The sequence below is a fragment of the Athene noctua genome, chromosome 23 (genome assembly GCF_965140245.1).
Source record: "Athene noctua chromosome 23, bAthNoc1.hap1.1, whole genome shotgun sequence".
NCBI classification, from domain to species: Eukaryota; Metazoa; Chordata; class Aves; order Strigiformes; family Strigidae; genus Athene; species Athene noctua.
Genome location: NC_134059.1, coordinates 2,473,790 through 2,501,375, shown reverse-complemented (window position 1 = coordinate 2,501,375; position 27,586 = coordinate 2,473,790). Strand labels below are relative to the sequence as shown.

The 27,586-nt window shown below is 61.4% G+C and overlaps 1 protein-coding gene across 2 annotated transcripts; it reads right to left on the bottom strand.

Annotated features, from left to right (window-relative positions):
* Positions 1–907: 907 nt before the first annotated feature.
* On the bottom strand, positions 908–26,294 carry SYT2 (synaptotagmin 2). Of its 2 annotated transcripts, none has more exons than XM_074925672.1 (9): positions 26,195–26,294; positions 8,721–8,903; positions 8,402–8,571; positions 6,893–7,018; positions 6,500–6,667; positions 6,182–6,349; positions 5,638–5,755; positions 4,728–4,861; positions 908–4,049 (listed from the first exon to the last, which is right to left on the bottom strand). In XM_074925672.1, exons 2-9 carry the CDS (start codon positions 8,884–8,886, stop codon positions 3,843–3,845), a joined length of 1,257 nt encoding a protein of 418 aa, XP_074781773.1. In that variant the 5' UTR covers positions 8,887–8,903; positions 26,195–26,294; the 3' UTR covers positions 908–3,842. The 2 variants fall into 2 exon arrangements, with proteins under 2 accessions (XP_074781773.1, XP_074781772.1); XM_074925671.1 differs by having other exon boundaries at positions 6,893–7,009.
* Positions 26,295–27,586: the final 1,292 nt, after the last annotated feature.

The following is a 27,586-nucleotide window of genomic DNA, read 5'->3' as shown; positions in this document are numbered from 1 at the left end:
ATAACCATTGAACGATAAGAGACAAAAACGACAGAGTCCACACGAGAGGAAGGGGCTTTAAAAGCAGCTTCCCGCCGGAGCCGAGTGCTGCGGGGCCGGGACGGGGCAGAGCGGGGCCGGCGTGAGGGTCCTTAGCTCCAGGATCAGCCAGAGCCTGGGACTTCCAAGGGAGCTGGCTCCTCCCTTCCAGGTTTGGGGGGAAAAAAGGAAAATAAAGCCAAGCTTGTTACCAAGCCTCATGGATTTGCTTCCTTTTAACCCCAGGAGACCGAAGCTGAGCATCTCCGTGGCACAGCTGCGTTTGCACCACGGTGCAGCCGGGAGAGGGGAATGCCCGGCTCTTGTCCCCGAAATGGAAACGACCCAACCAGACATGGCAGAAATAACCCAATTTGCTCCGAAAAGCCTTTTTGCCACCAGATCTTTGCCGCATCCCGGCCTTTCCATTGCAGAAATGCCACCAGCAGGTCAGCCCCGGCTTCTGTGCCCAGCACTGCCCTGTCCCCTCTCCCAGCATGGCAGCAGCATCCGTGGCCACCGAGGCAGTGGCCAATGCGGCTCATCCTGGCAGTCTGGTTCCACCGCTGAGCCCCACGAAACCAGGGGGGGACGGTGGACACGGGGGGGGAAGGGGGTCACGGCTCACCTGTGGGCCCATCCCCATGGGGTCCCGGCACACCGTGGTCTAATATGGCTTCTAAAGTTGCTCTGACGGTGAAATGCACCAACACGACACAGGACGCCAAAGCCACGATGGTGCCGCTACCCGGCCACGGTATAAATGCGACAAGACACAGGAACGAGACACACATGGAAGTCACGGCTGCGTCGGTGACGGCGCACCCTCCGCTGGCGGGCCTGGCTTGGCATGCTTTGCTTCTTGGCGTTATTTTCTTCTTTTACATCATTTTTTTTTTAAATTTTTTTTTTTTATTTGGGGGGGGGGAAATAATCAGGGTGGTAGAGAGCACTCGAGCAATGAGTTTTGTTCGTCACCGTCTCTGCCCTCGCTGGAGAGACGTGGTGGGGCCGGAGGTGCCGGCGGCGGCGAGCGGTGGGGTGGAGCGTGTGGCGCCGCGCGGCTGTACCCATGCTGCTACTGCTATGGGGCTGCATCTCATGCACTGTTCATGGTATATACAGCTATGTCTCCATATATTTTTAACTACATACAACTAAAGGGGTTGGGGGGGGTCAGAGGCAGCGCAGATGGCTTTAATATGTCAGTTATTTTTCCCTTTTTTCATTTAAAAAAAAAAATTTAATTATGTATTAAATTCACAGTCTCCCTCCCGCCCCGAGGCTTAAAGAGTCCGAATGGAAACCAGGCAGGTGGGACCCCCACTCCCAGTGAGACCCCAGATGATGCGGTGGGTCCAAGGTGCAGGGGAATGGAGGGGTGTGCACACATGAGGGGGTGCACACATGATGGGGGGCGCATCTGTACGTGCACAGGCGTGGGCACACACCCCCGCCTGCTTCCCCAGAGAGCTGCGGGGCCAGGCGCGCTCACTGACTGCCAACAGGAGGATTTTAGTGCTCTTTCCATTTTCCTTCTTTTTTAACCCATTTCCACATGAGGAAAACACCCCCCCCACCAGTGCCCAGATGGACTCCAAAATGAGACTGATTCAAGAACCCAAATCCTGCCAGTGCCTCTGGCCAAGGAGCCGCCCCCAGCTCCCTGTTAATTAAAAGCACCCCAAGATTTCTTCTCCCTTTGGCTACCCGAGCAGGGCCGGACCTCATCTGCTGACACTGACACGTCCATTAGGAAAAGGGACTAATTAAAGCTGGAGATGGCCCTGTGGCACCACTCGCTTGATGACCCACAAAGCCCCTGTAGCCCAGTGTGGCCCCAGTGCCACCGTCACCAGCAACTCCAGCGGCTGAGCCGGGCACTGGGGTGGGGGCCAAGCGCAGCTGAGGTGGTGGTGGAAGTGGGTTTTGGAGGTCTCCGGTCCAACCTCCCCCTCACCGTACCACAGCTTGGCTAACCAAGCCCCGAACCTCCCCCAGGGACGGTGCCGTCCCTCCCTGGGGACCCGTCCCAGGGCTGGACATCCCTCCCGGGGAAGGGGCCTGTCCCCGTGTCCAACCTGAACTCCCTGAGCTGTGGCTGCCACCAAGCTTCCCATCATCTCCCCACCTCCAGCCAGGGCTGAGATGCCCTTTGGGAAGTGGGGGCTGCAGGGAGCTGCCGAAGCATCTGACAGTGCTGGGGCGAGCTCAGCTTTGGCACTTTGTCCCTGGGCTCAGGACACCCTGCACCGAGGTCCCAGCCCAGATGTTGGACCCCAGAGTGGTGTCCCTGATGCCTGGGGCATCCCCAGCTGCATCCCAGAGCTCTGCTTCCCCACTTCAAGCCCCCCCGCCACTGCCGATGCAACGCCCCTCACTGCTTAACTGTGCTGAAACACCACAAAATCGAGTCCAGGAAAGCAAAGCAGAGCAGGGAGCACAAGGCTGCTGGGGAGGCAGCGCCGGGACAGGGACACTGGCTCACCTCAGAGCTCCAGTACAGACTGGGCTCAACTGGGCAGGGCTGCTGGACCCTCTCTCAGCTTCAGGAAACAACGTTGACTTTCCAGCTCAAGGACTTGGTCCTGGCTCGTCCCATGGTGGGAGAGGTGGCCAGGAGAAGCTCTTGCCCACTGCCAGGGGCAGGGATATGGCTTATAGACCCGAGGGGAGCGGGATGGGGTGGGTTCAGCAGCCAGTGGCCCAGTGGGGAGCAGCAGCTCACAGGGGTCAGGGGCTTTGGTCCCTTGTTGGCCATGGGTTCGCTCTCACCCTCCCCACCTGCACCACGGCAGTGGGATGGGGTGGTGGGGCTGGAGCTGCCCATAGCCCCCCCAGATGTGCCAAGGCGGTGCTGGGGTGCCCAGAAGCGGGGCTGAGCCCTGGGGACATGCGACAGCCTTTGGGGAAGCACCTAGCACCACTCTAGGGGCTGCCCCCACACATTTGGAGACGTCTCAGCCTAAACCTGCCTTGTGGAAGCACCTTGATCTACAGGTGTCAGCCCAGCATGGAGGGTCACACATGGAAATCCCCCAGCACTGTCTGCACTCGCCTCTGAGGACAGGACAGTGCTGGTCTGCCCTTGCACGCACACCCCACCATGTGTCAACTCAGACCAGACCCCTCCGGGGCTCCCCAGGCTCAGACAGACCCCCGCAGCTCCAGCAGCCACCCTGAGGGCTCAGCACCCCACCACCACACCAGCTGCAGCGGGGCCCCGCAGTCGCTGCAAACCTCTCCCCGGAAGAAGCCAAACCTGGAGCTGGCCAGGGCCACCACAGCTCTCGCCCTTCCTGGAGGGAGGGAGGCAGAGCAGGACGGGGGAGGCACCTGGGGCTCCTGCAGAGGGTCTTCTCCACCATGTTGATGTCCCCACGGCTGTTCATGCCCAAAGCAAGCACAGTGGGTCGGGTCATCCCGCGCTGTCAGGCGCCCGTGTCACCTCTACGCAACATTCAAAGGTTCCCCACATGAAGCCAAGGGAAGGGCGGCAGCAGCGATGCCACGGGCTGGTGATGCGGCCGCCGGGGGAGGCCCCAGGCGTGACGGTGCCTTTGGAAGGGATGGTGGGCGGAGGCAATGGGACATGCAGCAGAAGGGAGCGATGCTGGAGAACAAAAAGAACCATCCGTGTTTTCTAACCTCTTCCCCTGGAAGCTATTGGGACTGTCTGGAAACCCTTCCACAGCCATCAAAGGGTATTTCAGCTTGAAACAGAACAAAAAAAACAAAACCAAAGGTTGCGTAACTGAGGTATCAGTAGCTCTGGGTCGCTTCAACCGTCCGCAGTGCCGTGCCGTGATGGCCGGCAGATCTTCCTATTTGTTTTTCCCGAGAGCTGCATCTACTTCTTCCTCTGGCTTCAGTGAGTGCCACTGGGCAATGGGCCGCCGGGGGTTGGCCAGCATGTCTGACCAGTGCCGCAGCTCTGTGCCAGTGGAGTTGCAGCCAGTGAAGATCTTGCCGATGGCTTCGTTCTTCCCCAGCTTGTCGTAGTCCAGCACTGTGATGACCACTTGCACTTTCTAAAGGAGGAAACCTTCTTCAGGGGGGTGAAGGCACGGCGGCCGTGACTGCTCCACAGCCTCCACGCTGTCCCCAGCCCTGAGGTGGCTTGGCAGGGCTGAGCCCCACTGTGGCCCATTTTGGGGCAGAGTGCCCTCCGTGCCTACAGGTTCCTCCACTTCCTTCCCCAAGGACCCCAGGGCTGCAGAGCCATGGTGGGGCCCAGCTCATCCTAGAAAGGTCACCAAGGGGTGGTGTGGGGCTGGGCAAGAGCTGTGGGATACAGGGCTTGATGAGGCTGGGCTGGGGCAAGGGGCATATGCAGGGGCTAGAGCAGGACATAGAGGGGCAGAAGGCACCTACCAACGGTCCAAAATGCCCCCTGGACCACTGAGGAGTCCCTGCTATGCCTGGGGTGAGCGCTATAGGACCAGGAGCAGAGGAAAGGCCCATTCTAACCATGATCCGGGTTGGGGATGCATCTCCCACGGGTGCTGCCCAGCTTCCCACCTCCGCCCCTGCACCAGTTGCCCTCAGCATCAGCCCAGGCCCAGGTTGGGAGTGGACAAGTTTCATGAGTGGCAGGACCAGGAGCTTGGCAGGAGCTGCTGAGAAGACTGGGACATGGACTTGGGCAGCTGCAGGACTTCTCCCATCGCTCCCACCCTGCCTACCTCCAGAGAAGTCATTGGACAAACCTGTATCTGCTCAAAGGGGATCTCAAAGCTGAAGGACTCATTGAAGTAGGGGTTCAGGGTCTTCTTCTTGACTGTGGTCTTCTTTTTCTTCAACCTCTTGCCATTCTGCAGCAGGTGGATCTTCACGTAAGGATCTGTGGGGGCAGAAGGGTGCATCAGCCAAGGCTGAGATGCCCAGGGGACACCATCAGGCTGGCCCCAGGAGAAGTCTCAGCCCAGGACAAGGTGCACATGGGGTAAAAAGACCCCATGAGTGATGCTGCCCTCAAGTTTGTGGATGGAAAATATGTGGGCTGGAGAGGATTTGTGGAAGCAACTGGCAAAGGGATGGAGCTCTCCTGCACCCTGTGGGTCCTCTTGTAGGAGGGCTGAGGACAGTGGGGAGACACCGGTGAGTGCTGGCCTGTCACCCCCATTTCCGGAGCAGGACACCCCAGCAATAAACCGAACCCTTCCAGCCATGCAGGTACTGCTCTTCTCCTGGTTAAGGCAGGTCTGGAGAGAGATGAGAACCCCTGGGCAGAGGGCTCAGCCCTGGGATGGAGCTGGGAAGACTCTTCTAGCATAAAACATGCTGTCGACTGAGGTCCTTGGCCCCAAGTTAAGGAGGAGCAGGACCAGGAGCAAATGGCAGAGAAGCATTTTTACCAACCAGGTCCTGCAGCATCCTGGCCCTGGACACAGTGATGGACCAAATTCCAGATGTACTTGCTAAAGGTTGGGGGGCTCACCCCACCCCCATCTCCCCTCAGCCCAGCCACTTGGGCTGCCTCTGCTGCAGGAGGCCCCAAGCACTAGAGGAGCTTCCCCGAGCCCTGCCAGGCTGATGGCCCCAGGGTGCTTCCCCAGCGAAGGATGCTGAGAGACCCACAGTGAGGTGGGACGGGGACACCCACGAGCTGACACCAACCTGAGAGACCCCCAACATCCATCTTCTTCAGGTTCTTGGCCTCCAGGATGCAGACAGTGAGCTTCCCAGCAGTGGGCACGTACCGGAGGGAGATGCAGATATCTCCCAGCTTCTCTGGCTGCCAAGTGGAGCAGGGAGCAGATATCAAAGCCGTGGCAGTGCATAGTAGCTCAGTGCTGGGACATGGTCCTGCATACAGGTCCCCCCAAACCCAGCTCATACTTTGATGCTGGCACCCTGTGCACCAGCAAAAGGTTTGATCACTTGGGTCTGAGGCAGACCAGTCCCAGCACAGCATTTAAGAAGTTTATACTCTTCATTTTTGTTATAGAAAAGCTTTTGCATGGGGGAACAACAGGGGCAGATCCTGCCCAGTGCTCATGGCCAGGACGTGTGGTGTTCAGGTGGGACCCCACAGCAACCGCCATCCTGAGCACTGTGAGATGGCCCAGAAAGCAAAACCTGCCCCATGGCTACCCCACACCTCAACCCCCCTGCCGAGGGTTTCAGCAGGCTGAGGGCCTCACGCCAGCCCCGCTCTCACCTCCTCCTTCTCGCCACTCTGTAGGTCCCGCCACTCCTCGATGGGCTGGCCCAGGTCCACCGTGTTCATGGGCACCTTCACCTCACCAATGATGTCGTGCTTGGAGAAGCGATCGAAGTCGTAGATGGCCATCACCAGCGTCTTCCCACCTAGTTCCTGGTATGGGACCTGCACAAAGAGGGCCACTGACCAGGCTGGCAACAGGCTCAGAGGAGCCCAAGCCAGGGGCACCTGCTCCCAGCAGTGAGGGTCAACATACAGGACCAGGGTGAAAGACGGGAGTGGGAGACAAGGTCCTATGTCAAGTAAGGGGCTCACCTTGAAGGTGAAGGTCTCATTGAAGGCAGGGTTGAGTGTCTTCTTCTGCACTTTGGTCTCATACTTTTTCTTCTTGTCAGGGAGCAGAAACACCTTGACGTATGGGTCCGAGGTGCCGCCCATGTCCAAAGCTGGCAGTTCAGCGGCTTGGAGGATCCCCACTGTCAGCTGGAGCAGGGAGAGGGGTGTCTTCAGAGACACGGCCCAGCTACATGCAGATGCCAAGGGCTCATCTCCAGCCTAAAGTGGGGCAGGACTCCCCATGGCACAGCACCCAGCTGCCCCCTCCCTCCTGTGCCACCCAGGTCCAACAGGAAGACTTCTCTCAAATACCCTCCCTGGGCAAGCCCCACTCCCCCACCTCCTCAGCCAATCCCTCAGCCCCTCCATCACCTGGTTTGCCTGGAAATCATAGTCCAGCGAGAACTGCAACTTGCCCAGGTTCTCTGGCTCCTTCTCCTCCTCCTCGCCTTCCCCTTCTGTCAGACCCATCTCTGCGTCATCGTCATCCTGTTGGTCCTGCAAGGGCAGCCGAGGTGCTCAGCTCACTGGCAGGGTCCCAGCTCAGCATCCCCCCCCCCACTGGGGACCTCCAGCACCACAACCCTACTGACATCTCAACACCCAGGCTCTCCCCATCAGGGGAAAGGAGACCCCCATGCTGGGGACATAAAGCACTGATAGAGCAGCCCTGGAGTGGCACCGGCTCTGCCCACATGCGGTGCCGGTCCAGCTGAGATGGCATGGGGGGCGCTGCCTCGGGGTGCTGGGACACGAGGTCAGCACCAGTGGATTGCAGGCAGTGGCTGCATGGAAGCAACCTACTGCAAAGGGTGTAGGGATACTCTACCCCTCCCCAGCCGGTGCTTGGGAGAGCCCTACAGCCAGTGCTAAGGGCTTAGCAGGGCCATTTCCAGGCTTTATTAGCTTAGTAATAGAGATATAACCTAATTCTTCTAAGGCAAACCCACCCCTGTCCCTGCCTCTCCAAGCCATGGTCCATGGGATAGTATCCCCAGCTCCTTATCACCTCCCCGATGTGTCCCCACATCCCTCCATCCCACCGTGGAAGCAGATGATGGAGAAGGAGGCTCGTGGTGGCACCTACCATGAAGCGTGTCCCAGGACGGAGAGGCAACACACAACCAGGGCAGCGGGGAGGGAGGATGGTGAGAGCACCAGGAGGGAAGAGAGCCACGTTACAGAGAGCATTGACAAGGGACCCATGGCAAGGTGGAGAATCAGGGGCTGTACGGCCCTGCCAAGCCCTAGGGGACAGCAGCCCTCGCCCTCCACTGGGGAATCCCACCCCCCATCGCCCACCACCGTGGGGGCATGCAGACGGGAGGGACAATGGAGCATCACCTCTCCAGCCCTGCCTGCATGCCCGTGGTGCCCACATGGCTCTGAAGAGCAGGAATGGACACCCCAAATCTCCCACCTCCTCCACGTGGCCACCGAAGCCTCCTCCCCGCTGGCCCCCCAGGAGGGGGAGGTGGCCCCAGCTCTGCTCTGTGTGCCAGCAGTGGCTTTTTGGGGACCTCAGAGTGGTGGGTGATTTGGCCTGGTGGTCCTGCCCCTCAGCTGAAGGCACAGCTCAGTGAAATGAGGGCCACGCAGAGCAAGGCAGGGAGACACAACGGATTAAATTCATATTTGCTGGTTCAGGTCCAGGCCAGCCTGAGCCTGGTTCCATCCAGGCCACTGGGCGCTGGAAGGGGACAGTGTTGCTGTCTCAGCTCCGAGCTCACGTCTGCATTGTCCCATCCCAGAACCCTGGTGGCTCCATCCCTCTCTGCTGCCCGAGCTGTGAGTGCCCCGACAGAGTCTGTAACTCAATTGGAAGGATCATCCTTCAACACCAAGTGCAGGACAAGTCCAAGCAGTCCAGAAGCACATCACCTGGTTGCCTGACTTCATGTCCTTCATGTTCATGGCGTTCTTCATGCCTTTGCCCTTCTCCTTCTTGTTCTTCTTCTTCTTGCAGCAGCACTTCTTGCAGATGCAGAAGCAGCAGGTGAGGATGAGGAGGCCGGCTACCACCGCGATGGCAATGAGGGCCCAGGGTGGCACTGCAGGCAGAAGCCAGTGTCATGGTCAGCCCCACAGCTCCCTCCCAGCACCAGCCACCCCATCACCTTGTCCCACATGTTGCAGTGGGACCAGAGCAGTGGTGGGGTCATGAGGAGGGTAATACCTGAAAATGGAGGCAGCTACTCACAGGGAATCTTGCTGAGCTCATTCATGAACTTTTCCCTCAGCTTGGCGAACATGTCCTCCTTGCTCTCTCCCGGCCCCGCGGCCTCGGTGGAGTTCTCCATCGTGGTCATGGGCATCGTGGTGGCCGTGGCCTCCGGGGCCATCATGGACGCTTGCTTGAACGTCATGGTGGGTCAGGGACTCCCTGAAACATGTTGCCTCGGTGGTCACACGGGTCCCTGCTGCCCCCCATTCCTCCCCGTGCCTAGGCTGTGTCCCCAAGCAGCCACCTGCACTGAGGACAGCACCTGCATTGACAGCAGGACCACAACAGGGCTCTCGAGGGGATATGAGAGGCCCAATGGCTATGAGAGGTCAGACACCTAGATTCCCCCACAAGTGATGGGAAGCCCAGTTGACTCCCAGTTTTCCGGCCCTTGACATCTCTAAATCCACCAGGAGCATCACATAGGATTGCAACGATGTGGGTGCCAGCTCAGAGACTCCCGGGGACATCAGAGACACTCCTTAGGGCGGAGGTTCACCCGGCGAGGACCCATGGGATGAGGGAATGGGTGTTTGCATCCCCAGCAGAGATGAAGGAGGTTGGTTTGGCCAAAGCCAGTCCCCCACCTCCTCCCTTTCCCAGGCAGGGACCCAGGCAGCTGGCACCTGCAGACCCAACACATGGCAGCAGCCAGACCTCGCTTTATGCAGGGACTCAGTGCTGGTGTGGGACCCTCAGGAATTGATCCCAGCCCTGGAAGAAGTTCCAAGGATGGGACAGGAAGAGCAGTAGCGCATCGCTCTCCCTCCAGCCCCAGGGAGCTTTTGCAGGACACATTTTGAGGATGGATGAGAGCAGGGTTTAGCTTTTAGCTTTTTAGCTTTACAGAGCCATGGACCATGGGTGGCTCAGGGCTCCTGTCCACCTCCCGACCCTGCAGAGCCCAGCTCCTCGGGCAGCCCCGCTCCCTCCAGGGCCTGGGGAAGGTGCTCGTTTCACTCACTAGCAGGGCTGCAGCACAGCCTGCCATGCTCAGCACCCCCCACCCCAGCCCAGCGGGGTCTGAAGCACCTCCCAGGGGTGGGGATACCCACCCCACTGTCTTGCTAATGTGGCATTCACCCCTGCAAACAAATCTGGTACAAAATGCCTCCACAACCCAGCTCTAGCCCCGAAGTGCCTCCATGGCCCAGCTCTGGACCAGAGTTCCTCTCTAACCCCAGCAGAAGGCAAACGTGCAAAGGGAAGATCAGAGCAGGCAAGAAGCGAGGGGAATGAATCGTGACAGTGGGGTTAAGAAGAATAAAAGGCTATCCAGTGGGGGAAGCAAACCTTCAAGCAGGATTGCAGATAACCAAGGAAGGAGTTTCTGGGAGCACTGGCATGGGGGGAATCCCCCTTTCCTGCACCTCTTCTCCCCATTCAGTGAAGCCTCTTTGCCCCGAGCATCATCCCCCAGGGCCAGTTCCTCCTCCACCCCTCCCGCAGCAGTGGAAAAGGAGCATGCTTGCTGCAAAATGTCAGCCAGAGAGACCTGGGGTGTTCCTGCCCTGAAACGGCGGTGCTGTGCCATCTCCATCTGCCTCTTGGGTCAATCATGCACTGAGTTACCCAGCGCTCAGCTCTGCACCCAGACACCTTCTTCCTGTGCCACTAGTCCCGGGGGAGCTGGGGGGGACAACAGTGGTGGGGGGCTGGGGGCAGTCCTTCACACAATGAAATGGGCTAATTATGTGACTCCCCCCTGACAAGGACCCTGCCCAGGCTTCGCCACACCAACATCTTTACTTAGAAAGAGCTACAGACACCAGTGGCAAGGCTGAGGTTTCCCAGGCTGCCAACAGCATCTGGTTGACTTAAAAATCAGGCTGGTGGCAAGTCTTGCTCCTTGGGGGAAGGTCCTCAACCCCCCACGGGACCTCCTGTTTCCCTGGAAGCCAAGCATAACCCCTCCCCACAGCATCCCAGTGCCGTGAGCTAGCCATGGGCATCACCTCTGATTTCATCCATCGTCCCTCCCAACAGCAGCAGCGGGAACACAAAGAGGCAAGGCAAGCAGAAAGGCATCCATCACTGGCGCTGCGGCAGCCACGCAGGGGACAGGGAGGCTGGAGAAACCCCTTGTCCAGCTCACGGGTGGGTTCATCCTCTCCCCACGCGCAGCGAGCAGGGTGACACCCCAAACCGGGAGTAAAACCTGGTGTGATCTCCTTTAGGATCAGCCTCTTGGAGGCAGAGCTGCTGAGGTCCATCCCAGCCGGGCAAAGAGCTGCAGTAAATAACACCTCTGCAGGCTGGGAGCTTGGGGGCTATTTTTTATCTGGTTTGGGGCTTTTTTTTTTTTTGTCCTTCCTGAATTTTGGAACCTTGCGTGTGTTTTCCACAGCCACACATAGCAGAAACTCACTTTAGAAGTGCAAGGAATGACTCTCAGCAATGCAGTTTGTCTGCAATGGCCACAAAACACCCATTTATTGTAAACGCACCAATTACTGTAAATCGGAGGCCAAACTGCAACAGCAAAGGCAACACTCAGCTGGAAAACATTCCCAGTGCCCAATGGCAGAGGTTTTGCAGATGCTTTCTTGCCAGCCCATGCCACCCTTGAGCATTCCCAAGAGCTGCTCAAATAGCCAGATCCTGCAGTCCAGTGGCTACAGAATGCACCAATTACTCTTTTTCTCCATGTTTTTAATGAGCTCGGTATCTTCCTGATGCCACAAAAGTCTCATGAAAGGCAGAAGGCAAAACAAGCAAAGCCCAACGACATGGGTTTTGCTGAGCCCGTGCTTTAGGGAACCTGGACCAGGACTTTTGGTTGCTTAAGGTTATTGACCTGCAACTTGGCCAGGACACAGAAGTGCTAACGGTCCAGAAAATGCCATCCCTGGGTGAGCCCCACGGCCCCTGTCCCCCCGCACTAGGACTGACGCTCCCACTCACAGAGTGCAGCAGGGACAGGATGGAGACATGTCCTTGTCACATGGGGCATGAAGAAGGTTGGACGAGACCAACCAAGACACCAACATCTCAGTATCTTCCCAGAGGCTCTTTCAAGCCTCCCAGGTTTTTTCTTGCAGTCACCCCCATGTCCCAGCCTCAAAGGTTTCAGGCAGATGGTGGGGTTTGGTTCTGCTCTGGGCCCACGGTGGATGAAGGACTCTGATGACATCAGAAGGGACCCATCTTGGCAGCCAAGGAGGATGCTCAGGGCTGTCTCTGTAGTGTCAGCAATGTCCCCAGAGGCCACCACAGGGTCTCTCCACCCGAGGCACCACCATATCCCTGTCTGACCTCAGGCCTCATGTGCAGGACATGGTAATTCAGAGGATGCAACCACCGAGGTCCTGGACCTCAGGAGCATCCCGCCTCCCCAGCCTGCAGCTCTGAGACAGCCACAGACAACCACCACCATCTTCTCCTGTGGATTTATCCATCTTGGATACCTCTGCAGGTCAAGCTGCTTGGACCTGCTCCGCACAGAGCCTGCCAAACATGCTGAGAATCTAAGAGGTTCTCCATGCTCCACCAGCTCCTTCTCCTGCCCTTGGACCTCAGACATGGCCACCTTCATGCCCCGTGGAGTGGCTGCAAGCACCGCCAACACCAGAATCGGCATCACACGACCACAACGTGGTGGCCAACTCCCTGTGACCTGGCAGCAGATGGCACTGGGGGGCTGGAGCAAGATGCTGGAGGTGCCCCACAGCCACCACATTCTGCTCCGGGGTGAATCAGGAGCTGCTGTATTTAACCCCCCACCCTGCTGAGGGTTATTTAATGCAGAGGACTACGGGGGGTCCCCAAAGCTTTCCAGTGGCTGAGGACACGTGACCTTCCACTTTTTTGCTTGTTTGGTGAAGTCATCATCAGTGCCAGCAGCTCGACAGCCCAGGTGCCAGCTGGCACTGGGGGGCACTGGGCAGCACTGGGAGCTGCAGGCATCCTTACACGCCAGCCTGTGGGAAGAAGAGGTTGGCGCGGAGACCCTTTTTATGGGGTGACAGATGGGGATGGTGACAGGAGACTGTGCCACATGGCCAGCAGCTCCCCCCAGCCCGTCTACAAGCTCACCATCACCCCATAAACCCACCCCTTGGATGGGGTTTTTACCCTGCTTGGGGGGGGCCACAGCATTTCCAAGCAGGGCTTTTCCTGTGAGAAAAAAAAAAAACAACACGAGGGGGGGGCTTTTTTCCCCATCACACCCCCTGCAAACTGGGGTTTGCGAGGAGGAAAGCAAAGCTGCTGGAGGAGCCGCAGGCTGGTGAGCAGATGCTGCCTGGACCCTTTCCAGCTCGCTGCAGGTGAGGCAGCGTTTCTGCAACACTGGGTCCCTGACCTCTATTTTTGTGCAACCTCTGCCGGAGCGGGACCGGGGTGGGCGCTGCGGGCACCTGGGTTTGGGAAGAAGAAAGAGGCCGGGCAGGGCTGAGCACCCACGGCGGGGGGTGGCACCCAGGAGCTGCAGGCAGCAACTTTGCAGACACCACCACCCCCCCAAAGCAGTGCCCCTCTCCTGCCCCCCAAGTGCCAGATCCTGCACCCCAGGTCCGGGGCCCTGCACCCACAGACACAGAGCAGGAAGGAGTCGGAGTCGGGGGGGGGTCCAGGCCAGTGACACCCTTCAAGCTGCCATGGGTGCACGGCAACAACGGGTGGGTGCAAAGCAAGGGTGCCAGCGGGGTGTGCAGTGCCGCGGGGGGGGGAACACAACACCCCAGGGGAGCGCCCGGCCTCAACACAGCCCGTGGCACCCCCTCTGTACCCAAATGAGTGGTGCTGGGGCACCCCACATGCCACCCCCCCCCAGCACCCACGTCCTTGGGTGCCCAGTGCAGCACCGTCCCTTGGGGGGCTCGGGGGTGCTGGCGGGGTCCCTGTGCTGCTCCCTGGCTCGGGTTGCAGTTGTGATGCTGCTCACATCCCCCTGCACAGCCAGGCAGGGGGGCACGGTCGGGGGGGGCACCTGCGTGTGTGTGTGTGCGCACACGTGTGCAAGGGCTTGTGCACGGAGAGGGATGCAAACGCTGGTGCATGAGTCTGTGCAAGTGTGTGGGGCTGCGGGTGTGCGCGTGTGCTAGTGCAAGGGGTGTGCACACATGGCTGCGGGTGTGCGTGTGCATGGGGGGATGGATGTCTGTGCACACGTGCAAATGCGCGTGCAAGCACGTCCGCACACGTCCAAGTGCTTGTGCATGGCCTGTGCAGGTACGCACAGTTAAGCAAGTGCTTGTGCAACGTGCAAGTGCTGCCAGGTGTGTAACCGTGCCCAGACACCTGTCTCTGCTCACGGGTGTGTCGGGGGACACGTGCTTGTGCTTGGACAGCGCTCGTGTGTCTCCAGGAGCCCTCTTGCCCAGTGTGTGTGTGTGTGTGTTTGTGTGCGCGCGCGCTGACGTGTGCTGCCTGCGAGACATGGGGAGATGCTGGCACACGCATCCCCAGCGTGCAGGGGGTGCGCAGCTGCTCCTGGGGCGTGTTTGCACGAGTGTGTGCAAGTGTGTGCCAGTGCGCGAGAGTGTGTGTGCCAGTATGCGTGTGTATGCACGTGTGTGTGTGAGTGAGCATGAGTGTGTGCGTATGTGAGTGCGCAAGTGTGTTTGCGCGTGAGTGAGTGTGCACATGCTGCTGGAAGGCCCTGGTGCATACCATGTGGGGCACAAGCACATTTCATGCTCACTGACCGTGCAAACCTGGGGGCACGAGGCAGTGGGTCCCCTCCCCTCAGTGCTGCCACAAGCAGCTGCTGATAAATTTCTGGAAATAATTGGCAAGGCAAGAAGGAAAAACCCTGCCAGCAGGGAGGGGCCACAGAGGGGCTGCTCTGGGGATATCTGGGGGGCTTTGAGGTGCTGCCTGGGGCTGGGGGGGCTGCAGGCAGCACCAGGCCTCACCACGGTGACTATTTTTGAAGAGGGAGAGCTAATTAGCGCCACTAATCGCTCCGTAAGGTGCTGGCAGAGCTGAGGACTGGGGGGAACTGAGGCACAGGAGAGGCTTGGGGGGGGGCAGGCTCATGGAGACACTGTTGCTGCCTGCCCCCACCTGGGTACCCTTGAGCCCCCTGGGACCCTGCAGGCCCTGTCCTGAGGCCAGGGGGGGCTGATCCTGCCCCCCAAGGGAGGGGACCAAGCTTTGTTTCCCCTCCTGCATGGGGCTGGACGGGGCAGGTGTGGGGCAGTGCCGTGGGGGGCAGCTGGGGCGGGTTGGGGGCAGCCAGGGTGCAGCACATAGGGCAGGCAGTGGGGCAGCGTGTCTTTGGGCAGGTCCCCTTGCCGGCAGGTCCCCGTCCCCACTCTGCCACCACCTCACTGGGTGTCCTTGGTCACATCCCCGTCCCCCACCACGCAGGGCACAGACATAAGCGGGGCAGCCCACTGCCTGGGCTGCGGGTTAGAAGCCTCTCCCAGCCCCACGGAGCAGATTCCCGGGCAGAAGGGCCTGTCCCAGCACCCGCACCCTGTCCCTGTCCCAGCACCCTGTCCCTGTCCCTGTCCCAGCACCCTGACCCTGCCCGACACTGGGCCAGGCCACCCCTGTGCTGCTGGGAGGGTGTCGGGGCAGCCGTGCGGCGCGGGGGCCTCGGCTGGCAGCACTGCAATGCAGTCCTGCTCCGGCTCTGCTTGCTTGCCTTTTTTTTTTTTTCTTTCCCCTTCTTTTGCAATTTTTCTTTTTTTTTTTTCCCCTTCCCTCCCTTTTGCAAGTTGCGGCAGCCGCTGGCAGGGGCTGGGCGGGCGCGGGAGCCTGGGGGTGGGAGGGGAGCGTGGCCCCCGCTATCCCGCTGCGCCTCAAACGCCGCTCAGCCGCCCCCGGACACTCACCGCCGTTCCTCCGGCGCTTCAAGTTTCCTCTTTATTTCTCCACCGGTTTGGAGCTGCCCCCCCCCCGCCATCCCTCTGCCAAGACCCCCGTGTCATAAGGACATAAATAAATAAAGAAGGTTGTAAATAACCATTTCTATCGGTCCTTGGCCCAAGAACGAGTGTGGGTTAAGGCACCGTTAGTAAATACCAGCTGGGAAGGGGAGTGCGCTGGCTGCGGAGGGGCCCCCGCCTGCCCTGCTACCCCCTGGGGACCCCCAGCCCCTCCCTGGGGAGCAGCACCCATCAGGAGGTGCTGATGGGTATGGTAGGACCCCCCCCCCCCTCCAAAACAGCCGGGGGAGCTCCCCAGGGAGCAGGACAGGGTGGGCTTCACCCAGGGAGCTGCTGCACAGACCCCACCTGCCAGCTGAGGCGAGGCGGGGGGGAGGACCCCCCCACGGCACATCACCCATTCACCCAATTCACAGCATCTCTGGGGAGCATGGTACCCGCAGCCCCCCCAGTGCCCCCCCCAGCCCTCCTGCACCACCTTCCTCAGGACCCCCAACGCGTGACTCCTGCTCGCCGCGGTGCCTTACCCTGAACACCCCCCCCCCCCAAGTCATCACCCCCACCGTGCATTTCCCCCTCAGAGACCCTAATCCATCCCTCCCGCACACGGTGCATTACCCTGTATACCCCCAGGTGCTGCCCCCCCCAGCCGCAAACATCTGGCCTAGAAGTAATTAAAACCTGGGCTGGGTTTTGTTTGCCAGAAGCACCCGAGGTCTGGCAGGATGGAAACCCCAGCCTGGAGCCGGCGATCCCAGCTCCATCCATCCCCGGGACACCTCCCGTATCCGGAAAAGCAGTTCTGACCCCAGAAAAACCTTTTCATGAGCCCTTCCCCCCCCCTCCTCCTTCTCCTCCTCCTCCTCCTCTAAAATGCTCCGTCTCAGAGACTTCCCCCTGCGCTGCTGCGGCACTCGGCAAGCCAAAAAAAGGGAGATTTGGGGTTTCCCCAGCGTTGGTCCCTTGGGCAGAGCATCGCGGGTGCCCTCTGCCCCGGGGAGAGGCTCCTCTGCCTCCAACCCGCCGACGGGGCAGGACGGGGGGTGGATGGAGAGGGGCGTTTATAGGGGAGGGTTCATCATTTTTGGGGACCATGCAGGGAGAAGCGGGGTGTGTGACAAGAGGGTCTTCACCCATCAGCAAATCATCCCCGTAGGGTTATACAAACAGGCTGGTTAAAATGGTGAAAACAGCGAGGTTTGCGCTATTTTAAAAAAGCATTTGACCACCATGATTGCCTGCCCAGGGTCCTCGGGACCCCTCTCCTCCAGCCCCCCCTGCTGCGCTCCCGCCCTTAGCGTTCCACAACAGACCAGACCCAGGGCGGGAGTTTGGGGACGCAGGAAGGACGGGGGTGCCCCTGGCCGCAGCAGCACCCAGGCGAGCTCAGCGCTCTCCCGCAGGGTGGGGGATCTGGGGGGATCTGGGGGCATCCAGGGGCTGGAAACCTCCCCGCTCCTCTGCGGGGGCAGCTTGGCTGCCGAAACCTCTCCCCTCCGGGGAGGTGAAGCCCGTTGCAGTGACGGAGGGCAGAAAGCAGTAACAAATCAAGATTAATGAGGCTGAGGCAGCAATTAGCGCTGGCAGCCACTGGCAGAGTGCCGGGCTGGGCTGTGGGCAGGTGGGAAAGGGGGGGCCCAACCCCCGGCTCTCCCAGCCCAGGGTGCTGGGTGCTGGCTTGTCCCGGGGAGACCCCAACCTGGCAGGGGAGCTCGTTAGTTAACGAAGGGCTGGTGCCATCGTGGGCCCTGAGCAATGCGTTACTGCTCCTTTACGGGATGGCAAAGCCAGGGCTGCGGGGCCCGTTAAGCTGCTGGGATGAAGACATGGGGACCCCCCAGCCTTCCACAAATGTCAGCCTGGGGACCTGACCCCAAAACCTGCACCGCTCTGTGCCAGTGCTTGGGCTTGGGATGGCCAATGATGAAAAACTCAAACCGGTCCCAAAGGGAGCCCCCTCCCAGCCCAATGCCGGCAGGAAGCCTGGGCTCTACGGCGCTGGCACGCTCCCGCGACACATCCCAGGGGCAAGCGGGGATTTGGGGGTAGGGCTGAGATATCTGGCAGCGCCCCAGCCAGATCTTGATGCCAGTGGCTGTTCTGCTCCCAGGGATAGTGGCACAAGGGCCAGCAGGGGAGATCCCAGCTCTGCCAGACCCACTGACATGATGCCTGTGCATCCCCCCAGCCTTTCGCACAAGTAAAGTCACCCCTCGACGCTCCCATCATTTGGGGACCAGCACATCCAACATCAGACATAGAGGGGCCATGCCGGGCCAGAGTTTCAGCTCACAGCAGTGAGATAGGAGAGTCTAATTAAGGCAAAAACATGACTTGGCTCCTAACGGTCATTTAATTAAGCGAGAATTTCTGGCAAGGGCTGTGTGGAGGCGTGGGGAGACCGAAAGATCAGGGAGGAGGGAGGAGAGGGGGAGCTGGGGAGGGGGATGCTGCAGGACCCTGGCGTGAAGAGGCTCTGCAACAACCCAGCCCAGCAAACCCCAGCCCTGATCCCCTTCCTCAGCCCTGGCACAAATCTGCAGTTAGTGGTGCAGGATCAGACCCTCCGTCAGCAGCACCCCAGGCTGGCGCGGCAGCTCCCAGGGCCCAGGGAGCTGCTTTCCCCCTAGGACCCTCCCCCCCCGCACCTCCCTCCTGATTTACACTGCTGAGGGCGAGGAAACTTCCCGGGCTGGGAAACGGCAGCCGGCGGCAGCACAAGCGAGGGGGTGTGATGGAGCACGGATGCTCCAATAGCGACAAGTGGCATCATGAGACATGAGCTGCTGAGACATCACCCACGCAGAGACGAGCCCCCCTGTCCCCCTCCCCGAGTACGAGCGGGAGCCGTTGGCCAGACCCCCCTGAGCTCTCCGGCCCTCACAGCCCTGAACGGCGCACCCCTGCCTGCCCACTGAGGGAAACCGAGGCACAGCCTTCGAGGAGAAACCCCACGGGCAGGGCTGAGCTGCCCCAGCGCAGGGATGAACCACGTCACTCCTCCCAGCTCAGAGCCACGCCTGGGCTAGTGACAGCCACCAGCGCCCGCCGGGACCTGTGGTGCTCTGACAGCATCTACAGATGGGGACCGGAGCCGGCCTGCACCCTCCCTCCCCACCGAGGCACACTCCGCTCGCTCCTCTCATCACCAGCCAGCACCCAGCTTGTCTAATTAAAAATAATGATGTGCTGGGGCTCGGCAACCCCGACTGCAAACCCTTCCCTGGGGGATGAGTAATTCAGAGGGGGGAGCACTATGCTGGTGCCTGTAAAAATCTGATGAGCGTGTCTCTTGCACGTCCCTGCAGCCCCGCTCTGCCGCAGGGTCACAGTCGGGGTCCCCACCTTCACCCCGAGCTGGAGGCACCGGGGATGGGCACTGAAAATATGGCCAGGGCCAGGGACGCCGGGGTGAGCTCCCACCTCACTGCCCCGTGTGCCAGGATCCAGGCTCCGCACCATGGAACCCCCTGGCCTTGAGGACCCAGCCACAGGCTCACGGGGAAGATCTTGTAAAATAAAAAATTAAAAAATAAATCCAAGAGCACTTGCCTTTGATAGAGAACCTGCTCTCGTGTCACAGCGGTTGTGTTATTTACAACAAAACCAAGAGATGTCTAACAGTTAAATGCAGTCTTAAAGGTAGCTTTCACTCATCATTCGGGTACCAGATTAATGGCTTCTGATAGTCCCCAGCCAAAACCACCAGCTCCCGCTGCTGGAGGGCTGTGCCAAGCACCACCACAGCTCCCACCAACCCGGCTGGACAACGCGCCTGTGGGGCTGGGTGTGCAATGAGCTGGGGAGGGGGCAATCCCATCCTGCCCTCCCTGCTCGGCTCCCGAGCACCTCCCCCTGCAGCAGCACCACCACCCCAGCCTGGCACCAGGTGGTGACCAGGTATCCTCAGCACTGGTGGGTGCCCCCCACAAGCATTGTGCCCACCTGGGGCTGCTCACGGAGCCTCCGCGTTTGTCCCTACCCGGGGATCCCTCCCTGCACGGGGACCGCCGCTGGCACCCGCCGGCATCAGGGTGCCAGGCCAGGCAGCTCAGGGATTTTCTGTGCCTTCGCCTCTGAAATCAGGACAGTGCTGAGGTGAAGCGGGGGAAGAGGCGAGTGGCAGCACACAGCGCCCATGCCTGCTTCAGCGGAGAGCTGGGGCCCGCAGCCGGGTGCTCAGACCTTGCCTGGCACCCGCGGGTGTTTCTCCCCCCACACCCACCTTTCCCAGAGGGGTCAGACCCTGACTATCCTTTGCCACCAGCATCTCTGCTGCCCCAGCAGCAAAGGAAGGACACGGGGGCTGGTGCCAGGGCACCTGCAGGAGCCGGGGCAGGCCCTGCAGCAGCCGCTCCCCACAGAGCCGGCCGGCGTTCCGGTGTCAGCAGCGAAGGGGCTTGTGAGCACCTCCCCCCGCCCCCCGGTTACAGCTCTTGGCTTCCCACTTCCATGCGGCGCTGCTGCTTTGGAGACCCCACAGAAGACAGGCACCTTGCTAATTAGCTGGGAGGCAAACGACAGATTGCACCAAGGTACTTCTCGTACAGCCATGGAGCTTGGCACCAGCAAAGGTCAATGTCCCCCTCGCCCCAGGGACACCAAGAGCAGCCCGCGGCCTCTCCAGCCCCTGGTGTGGTGGCACATCCCATGCCAAGGAGGGGACGAGCCACCCACGTTCTTCCTACCCACGGGGAGGCTGCGGGAGCTGCCAGCATCGCTCGCCATCAGCACTTCACCCAGAAGGTTTCGGCACGTGCCACGACAACACTCATGGAAAAGGCATCTGGAGATGCTGGAGAAAACAATCCCCTGAGCTGTGGGGACGCAGCTGTCCCCAAGGACACCAGAGCATCCCATATAGCACCAGCCGTGGCAGCGAAGCCCCAGAGCACCACTGGGCTCACCCCAACCCCAGCCAGCACAGGCAGCCCGCCCTTGGCAGGCAGAGCTGAGAATTGCCAAAAAAGCCTCCCCCCAAAAAAGGAGAGGGTTTCTGCTGGTGCCCAGCCCGCTCCCCAGTGCCAGGGATGCTGTGGCAGCCGGGCCTTGCTCTGCCAGTGAGACCAGCACAGCTAAATAGGGCAACAGAAGGTGATGGGCTGAGTTATCCTGGCACTTTGAAGGCACCACATGGCTGAGAGCGCCTGAACCCTGCCCGCCCGGGCCGGCCCTGCTCTGCCTGCAATGCTGCCCTGCTGCCGGACACTCCTCAGCGATGGCCCCGTGCAGCAGCGATGGCTCCTGATCAATACGGGGGGAGAAAAAAGAAGCCAGACAAGCTCCTGGGGAAGAGCCAGAAGCTGCTCCAGGGGAGGGCTGAGATGAGGCGGATCGATTTGAGGTGGGAGGCAGGGAAGCACATCCCTGCGCTGCTCCTGAGCTAAATGACCATGGGCTAAACGAGCAGACATGAGCCACGAGGTGCCATTTCCAGGGGTAAGGCTCCATGTGCCCAGTGAGATCCCCAAGGCACCCAGGTAGGCATGAAGTAGTGATGGGCTGGTGTTAGACATCCAGAAAACCAGCTCCCAGCCCCAGGGATACCTTCAGCATCGCCTTCCTCCCTGCTAGCTGAGCCTCAGACCCCGGGACTCGGCTGCCTCCAGAGCGACGCTGGTGGCTGCTTGCCCAGCTCCAAGACACAGAGAGCACCAGAGGCAGAGTACGGCCCCATGTCCAGGGGCCACCCACCCTGGCATCATTTGGGGCGAGAAAGAGGATGGCGGAGGCACAATGATGATGGCATCAGTGGGGATGCAGCTGCATGCCAGCCCAAGGGGATTTAATGGTGCCATGAAGCACTACCAAGGCCAGGACACCAGGAACCCTCATGAATAAACCTTGTGCAGATGGAGAAAAGCCACCATGAGAGCCAGGAGCCCAGCCTGGGCGATGGGACCCCAGGACCATGGGGTCCCTCTCTCCTCCCTGGCCCCTCCGAGCTGTGCCCATACGCTGCTCCAGGTGTTTTGGGGGCACAAGCACAACAGCACACACTTTTGGGGCTGCACAGAGGAGCTGCTCTGCCGGTGCATCCCAGGAAAGGTTACTCCCCCTGGATATAACCTGGAGAATATAACCTGGAGAGCCCAGCTGCCCACAGAGCTGCAAAGCACCCCGGCTCCCAGTGTCCAGACTGGTGCTGGCAGCCACCGTCCCTCCTGAGGGTACCCCATGGCCAGGGCCACCAGACTGGGAGAGTCTCCGCCAGGCTCTCACGCAGCACAAACCAGCAGCCGAGTCTGGCACGGCCACCCCGCAGCTCATTGCGGCACAAGGCAGCGGCTGCGCCAGGCTGCTGGCAGCGATGCAGGGCTCGTGCGTGGGCAGCAGCGGGCACACGCCGGCGCCTTCACCCCAGGCACCAACCCGGCTCTCCCTGGGGATCGTCCGGGGAGAAAACCCCATAAGTCCCCAGGGAGCAGAGCGAGACAGCGTCAAAGCCCCGCAGGGCATTCACATGCTTGTAAATTCATGCATGGCACTGAAATTTGGGGGTTTTTTCCTCCGCTCAAGGCCTGTGGGAGCAGCAGTGCTGCCTCGGGGATCCCCAGTGCCAGCAGCCCTCGGTCACAGCGTGTCCCTGGGGACATCCCGTGTCCTTCAGGAGAAGGTGGAGGCGTCTCCCCTGCCACACTGAGATGTTTGAAGGCTGGTTGCAGCTTTGGGGGGGGTTGGCAGAATCGCTTCGGTGTGAGGCACCACAGTGGGTTTGTGGTGGGGAGGGACACCTCGACCCACGCCAGCACCGCCGTAGCGTCAGCTGCAGGATCAGCTCTGCCGACCCCAAACCAGCCCGGCGCATCGTGGGCATCCCCGCTGCCCGCAGACACTCACCCATCCCCGTGGCTTCAGCCCAGCCCTGGAGCAGCTCCCCAGGTCCCCCCAGCAGCAGGATGATCCCACAGGCCACCTCCAGCTCAGCACAGACTCAGACAGGCTCAGGGCCTGGATGTGCCTGAGCGCAGCACCGCATCTGCCCTCAGCACCCGCCGACACCTCACGTCACAAGCACCCGCTTTGCTCCCAGCTTGCCCGTATCCCCTGGGGATGCACCAGCCCAGAGCCCACATCTGTGGTGCCCTTGCAGGGCTGGGAAGATCCAGTGAGCAAAAACCACCCCAGATTAATTAAAACACACCAGCTTTCCTTAAAACGCATGACATGAAGGATGTCCCCACAGCGCCAGGAGCCCCGTCCAGGCAGGTGGGGCTGCAGATGCCCAGCGGCTGGTGGTCAGCAGTGATGGACCACTGTCAGAAACTGCCCGTGCCGAGAGAGCGGGGTGTGGGGCCAGACAGCAGCAATTTGGCATAGCCCAGCACTGCCACACGTGCTGCCAGAGCCACCTGCAGTTCCTCCCTCCCAAAGCCCCGGCACAGGGGCTGCAGCACCAGCAGAGCCACCCCGGGGTGACCAGGAGCTCTGCCAGCCGCCGGCCCTGACATCCAACCAACAGCGAAATCCAGGGGCTCCATGATCCCTCCTCCAGGCACTGGAGCAGATTAAACCTGACTTGACTCCAGCACACAGGGAGCAAGGGAGCGGGTGGCCCCACCGGGATGTGGCTCGTTGGGGGGACACGGGGATTCCGCACCCCAGGGCTGGCAGGGACGGGCCAGCGCCAGCACGTGGCCAGCACCATGCCTGTAGGATTACACCAGTACGGGGCATCTCGGATTCCAGCCGCACACTGCCTAATTTACGGTTTAATTAATAAATGGGGAATTATGCCGAGTTTATCCAATACTTTTGGACGCGTGATGTTATCAAAATCCCATTACTGATGAAGGAAGGCATGAAGAGCAAAATTAGCTTTGGCATCTGAAACACTTCAGTCGATGCGATAACACAATTATTAGGGCTAATAATCAAATGGCACTTGGGGGAACAGGGGCTCCGGCGGGAGCCCAGACAAGGGCAGCCACAGCCCGGTGCAGGGACGAGCCAGGAAACAGCCAGGCTTTCACCCAGAAGGGAAAGGCTGACTGCAGCCAAGGGCAAAAGAATTTTGCCAGACTGCACTTACCGATGGCTCTGGATATTGGCACAGGGAAAGCACCGGTGGAGGAGCAACATAGCCAGGCACAGCGCCGAGCTCTGCTCTCAGGGGTAGGGAAGAAAAAAATTGAAGATTTGAAACCCAGGGGGCACTGGGCCCTATCTATTTGCTTCAGGCATTGATCCTGCGGGAGGACATCACGGCTGCCGGCTCACAGCTCTCCTGAGCAGCCCAGAGAAGGAGAAACTCAAGTCACAATTAGGAGCTGCAGTCATCCGGCTCAGGGAGCTGGGACTTTGCCAAAACCACCGCGAGCCAGAGGAAGGGCCTGCTCCCCCTCAGGGGGTGAGCAGGAGTCCTGGCTCGCTTTGGTGGCCTTTAGCTGAAGCCCAGTGACCGTCCCCGGGGCTCAGTGAACAGGAGGCAGCTCCCCCGCGAGCAGCAAACGCTACCGCTGCGCCATCCCACCGCGCCCGGCGGGCACGGCTTCGTGAGGGCAAGGCGCCGGCAGAAAGGTGCCTGGTTTGCAACCCCCCTCCCCAACCACACGTGTCAGGGTACATACATATATATATAAGGATATATAAGGATATATTCACACGTCCTCCCTGCTGCCGTGACTCCAGGCGGCGCCGGGCACTGCGTGGCAGAGGGGTGCAGAGCCAGGGCTGGCGGCAGCAATGCAGTGCAGCCGATGCTGGCTCACTGCTGCTGCTGCCACCGGTCTAACGGGCGGCGAAGGACGTGTCCTTGCCCTGCAGAATTGGGGGAACCGGGGCTTCAGGCCAGCTCCTGGCAAACAGGGCACTAGCGCTGGCCATGGGAGGTTGGGAGAGCTGGGTGATCAGGCAAGGTCAGACCCGTTTCTGTGCTTCACCCAGATGCAGGAAAAGGACAGGGTGTCTCTCTGAGAGGGCTTTGGGGTGTGAGGGGGCAGTGGGGTCTTTGCTGGATTGTGCTCTTCCCGAGCAGCGCGGGTGACGTCCCACTGACACTGCTGGCCTCAATGACCTTGGGTGCATCACCTCCCCGGTGCCCCGTGTTTCCCTGGCACACAGACCGCCACAAGCCACGCTTCTTCCTACCAAAACCCTGCGGCCAAACGCACCCGAGCGCAGCAAAGACGCAGAGCAGCGGCTGCCCCGGGGGTGCCCCGGGGCTCCGGCAGCCCCCGGCAGCGTGCGGCCAAGGCGCTGCGCTAGCGAGGAATAATGCAGCAGGCAGGAGACGACTCCTGCCGGTGGCTGCGCTTTTGTACAGCGTGCACAGGAGTGACATTATCTGCAGCAGCACCTCGGCACACAATAAATGAGAGCCTTCGCTCCAGGACTGAAGTTTTCGCTGCTGCAGAGGAGCAGGCGGGGAGTCCTTCAGCTGCCACAGCGCAGGGGGACTTTGCTGCTGGACACCTTGCAGTGCGTGACATCCTGGGTGCCACCCTGGAGCGGGGGACACCCCGCAGCACCCGCTGCCTCAGCTGCTCTCACTTGGAGGACAGGAGAGCTGCACCGAGGAGCGCCCGGTGCAGAGGGACACACAGAGGCACCGCCGTAGTTGGGGAGCACGAAGTGGTGCGGGACACAGACGCGTGTCGCCCCCTCCCCGGGCCACAGTCACCTTGCAATATTGCCTGTCCCCTGCACAGCCCTTTCGGGATCACTCTGTAAAAGTAGGCTGCAGGGGAGCAGCGAGGTGCCGGGCACAGCTCTGACACAGCTGGGGGTGCAAAGGCTGCAGCACCCCGATGCTGACGCCCCCGGCCCTGGGGTGAGCCCCCCCACCGCTGCACCCCGACGGCAGGCAGCGAGAGTGAGAAATGAAGGAGGGTCCCGGAGCTTGCGGCAACCACGGCGGGGAAATTCAGTTCGGAGAAGGGACTGGCTGGAGCTGGCTCCCGGCCAGGCCACTACGGAGAAGCCACCGGTGCAGCGGGGCCTGCGGCCGCCCACGGCCGGAGCCACGCCGCTTCCACTGGTTCCCAGCACCGAGGGGGCGCCCCCGGCGCTGTACCGGGGCCAGCCCTGCGCCCCCGGCCGCCCCCCAGGGACAGAACCCCAAGGGCACCCGCGGTCGAGCACCGCGCAGGGATGCGGAGCGGGAGCGTCCCTCGGCGCCCAGAGAGCGCCCCTGACCCGGCTCCGCGCCCCCGACCCGGCTCCGCGCCCCCGGGGGGGCCCCGCACCCCCGGGGGGGGGGGGGTGTCCCACGCCCCTGGGCGCCCCCCGCCAGCTCCGCAGCCCCCTGAACCAGTGGCTGCGCCCACCCCCACCCCACCCGCCTCTGCCCCAGCTGCCTTCGGGGCGCAGCACCCCACGGGCAGCCCCGGGGCTCCCGCGGGGAGCCAGGAACCGTGCCCCGGGAGGGGACCCCCGCGGAAAGCGCCGCTTCCCCTCCCCGCTCCCGGCACCGGCACACGCCGGGGACAGCCCGGGGACAGCCCGGGCACCGCCGCGCCCACCCTACCCCGGGGGGGAAACGATCGCACCTCGGACAGCGGCCCCGGGACGGGCGCGGCGGGGAGCGCGGGCGGGAGGACGCGTCCCGCAGGGCCCGCAGCGCCGCGGCACCGGGGAGGAACTTCGCCGGGAGTGCGGGCGGACACTTACCGGCGGGAGCGGCGGCGGGAGCGGGGCGGGCGGGGCGGCGGGACCGGCACGACGCTGCGGCAGCCCCGGCCCCTCCGGGCTCGCGTGCGGCGGCTCCGCGCAGCTCCGCCCCCCGCCGCGCGGCCACGCCCACGGCCACGCCACGCCCTTCGCGGCGCGTGCGGGCGCGGCCACACCCACAGGGGTGTCCTCGCGCCGTCACCTCGGCGCGGGCCCCAACCGCGGGGTCACCTCAGCCCCGTCACCCCCATCGGCCGCCCAGTGCGGGTCTGGTCACTGCGGCCACCGGTCACCTCGCCTGGGTCAGCCCGTACCACAGAGCCCCAGAGTCCTCCGGCCTGGAAAAGCCCCTGAAGCTCCTCCAGCCCGACCATGACCCTCACCCTGACCCTTCCCAACTCCCCCAGATCCCTCAGCGCTGGCTCAGCCCGACTCTTCAACCCCTCCAGGGATCCCGGGGACTCCCCCCCTGCCCTGGGCAGCCCATTCCAACGCCCAACAGCCCCTTCTGCACAGAAATCCTTCCTCAGAGCCAGCCTGACCCTGCCCTGGGCAGCTTGAGGCCATTCCCTCGGGGCCTGGCGCTGGGGCCTTGGCTCCAGAGACTCATCCCCCCTCTCTGCCCCCTCCTGGCAGGGAGTTGCAGAGGGCCAGGAGGTCTCCCCTCAGCCTCCTCTTCTCCAGACTGAACCCCCCAGTTCCCCCAGCCGCTCCCCAGCAGACCTGTGCTCCAGACCCTGCCCCAGCTCCGTTGCCCTTCTCTGGCCACGCTCGAGTCATTCAATGGCCTTTTTGGGGTGAGGGGCCCAAAACTGAACCCACTCAGCGAGGGGCGGCCTCACCAGTGCCCAGCACAGGGCTCAGATCCCTTCCCTGTCCCTGCTGGCCACGCCAGTGCTGACACAAGCCAGGATGCCATTGGCCTTCTTGGCCCCCTGGGCACACTGCTGGCTCCTGTTCAGCCAGCTGTCAATCAGCCCCTCCAGGTCCCTCTCTAACTGGCAGCTTTTTCGATCATGTCACCCCAGTCCCCTCACCCTGTGCTGGTCTGTTCACACCAGTCACCCCACACTGGTCGCCTCTCACTGACAACCATGCCCAGATCCCCTCGCACTGGCCACCCATGCCTGCCACCACCACACCCACCACGGGGACCCGCCACCCCCACTGGGTCCCTGCCGCAGCCACAGGAGAGAGGACTGGAGGCAGGGGGGGATGATGGCACCTTCACCGGGTCACCCCCAGAGCCAGAGGGCTCCTGGGAACCTGGCTTTGTGTTTGGGGCCAAAACAGCAAAAAAAATCTGATGGGATTCAAGTGCGGAGCCCAGGCAGGGAGCAGAGGGTGGCAGTGGTGGCTGGTTTGCCCTCACTGTGGGTTCCCCATCCCTGT

Coding starts and splice junctions, on each gene's coding strand:
- SYT2 (XM_074925672.1), bottom strand. CDS start 8,886: ATGACGTTCAAGCAAGCGTCCATGATGGCCCCGGAGGCCACGGCCACC. Junction 6,350..6,499: donor ATGAGACCTTCACCTTCAAG/GTGAGCCCCTTA, acceptor CTCTTTGTGCAG/GTCCCATACCAGGAACTAGG. Junction 4,050..4,727: donor TCCCCTTTGAGCAGATACAG/GTTTGTCCAATG, acceptor TTCCTCCTTTAG/AAAGTGCAAGTGGTCATCAC.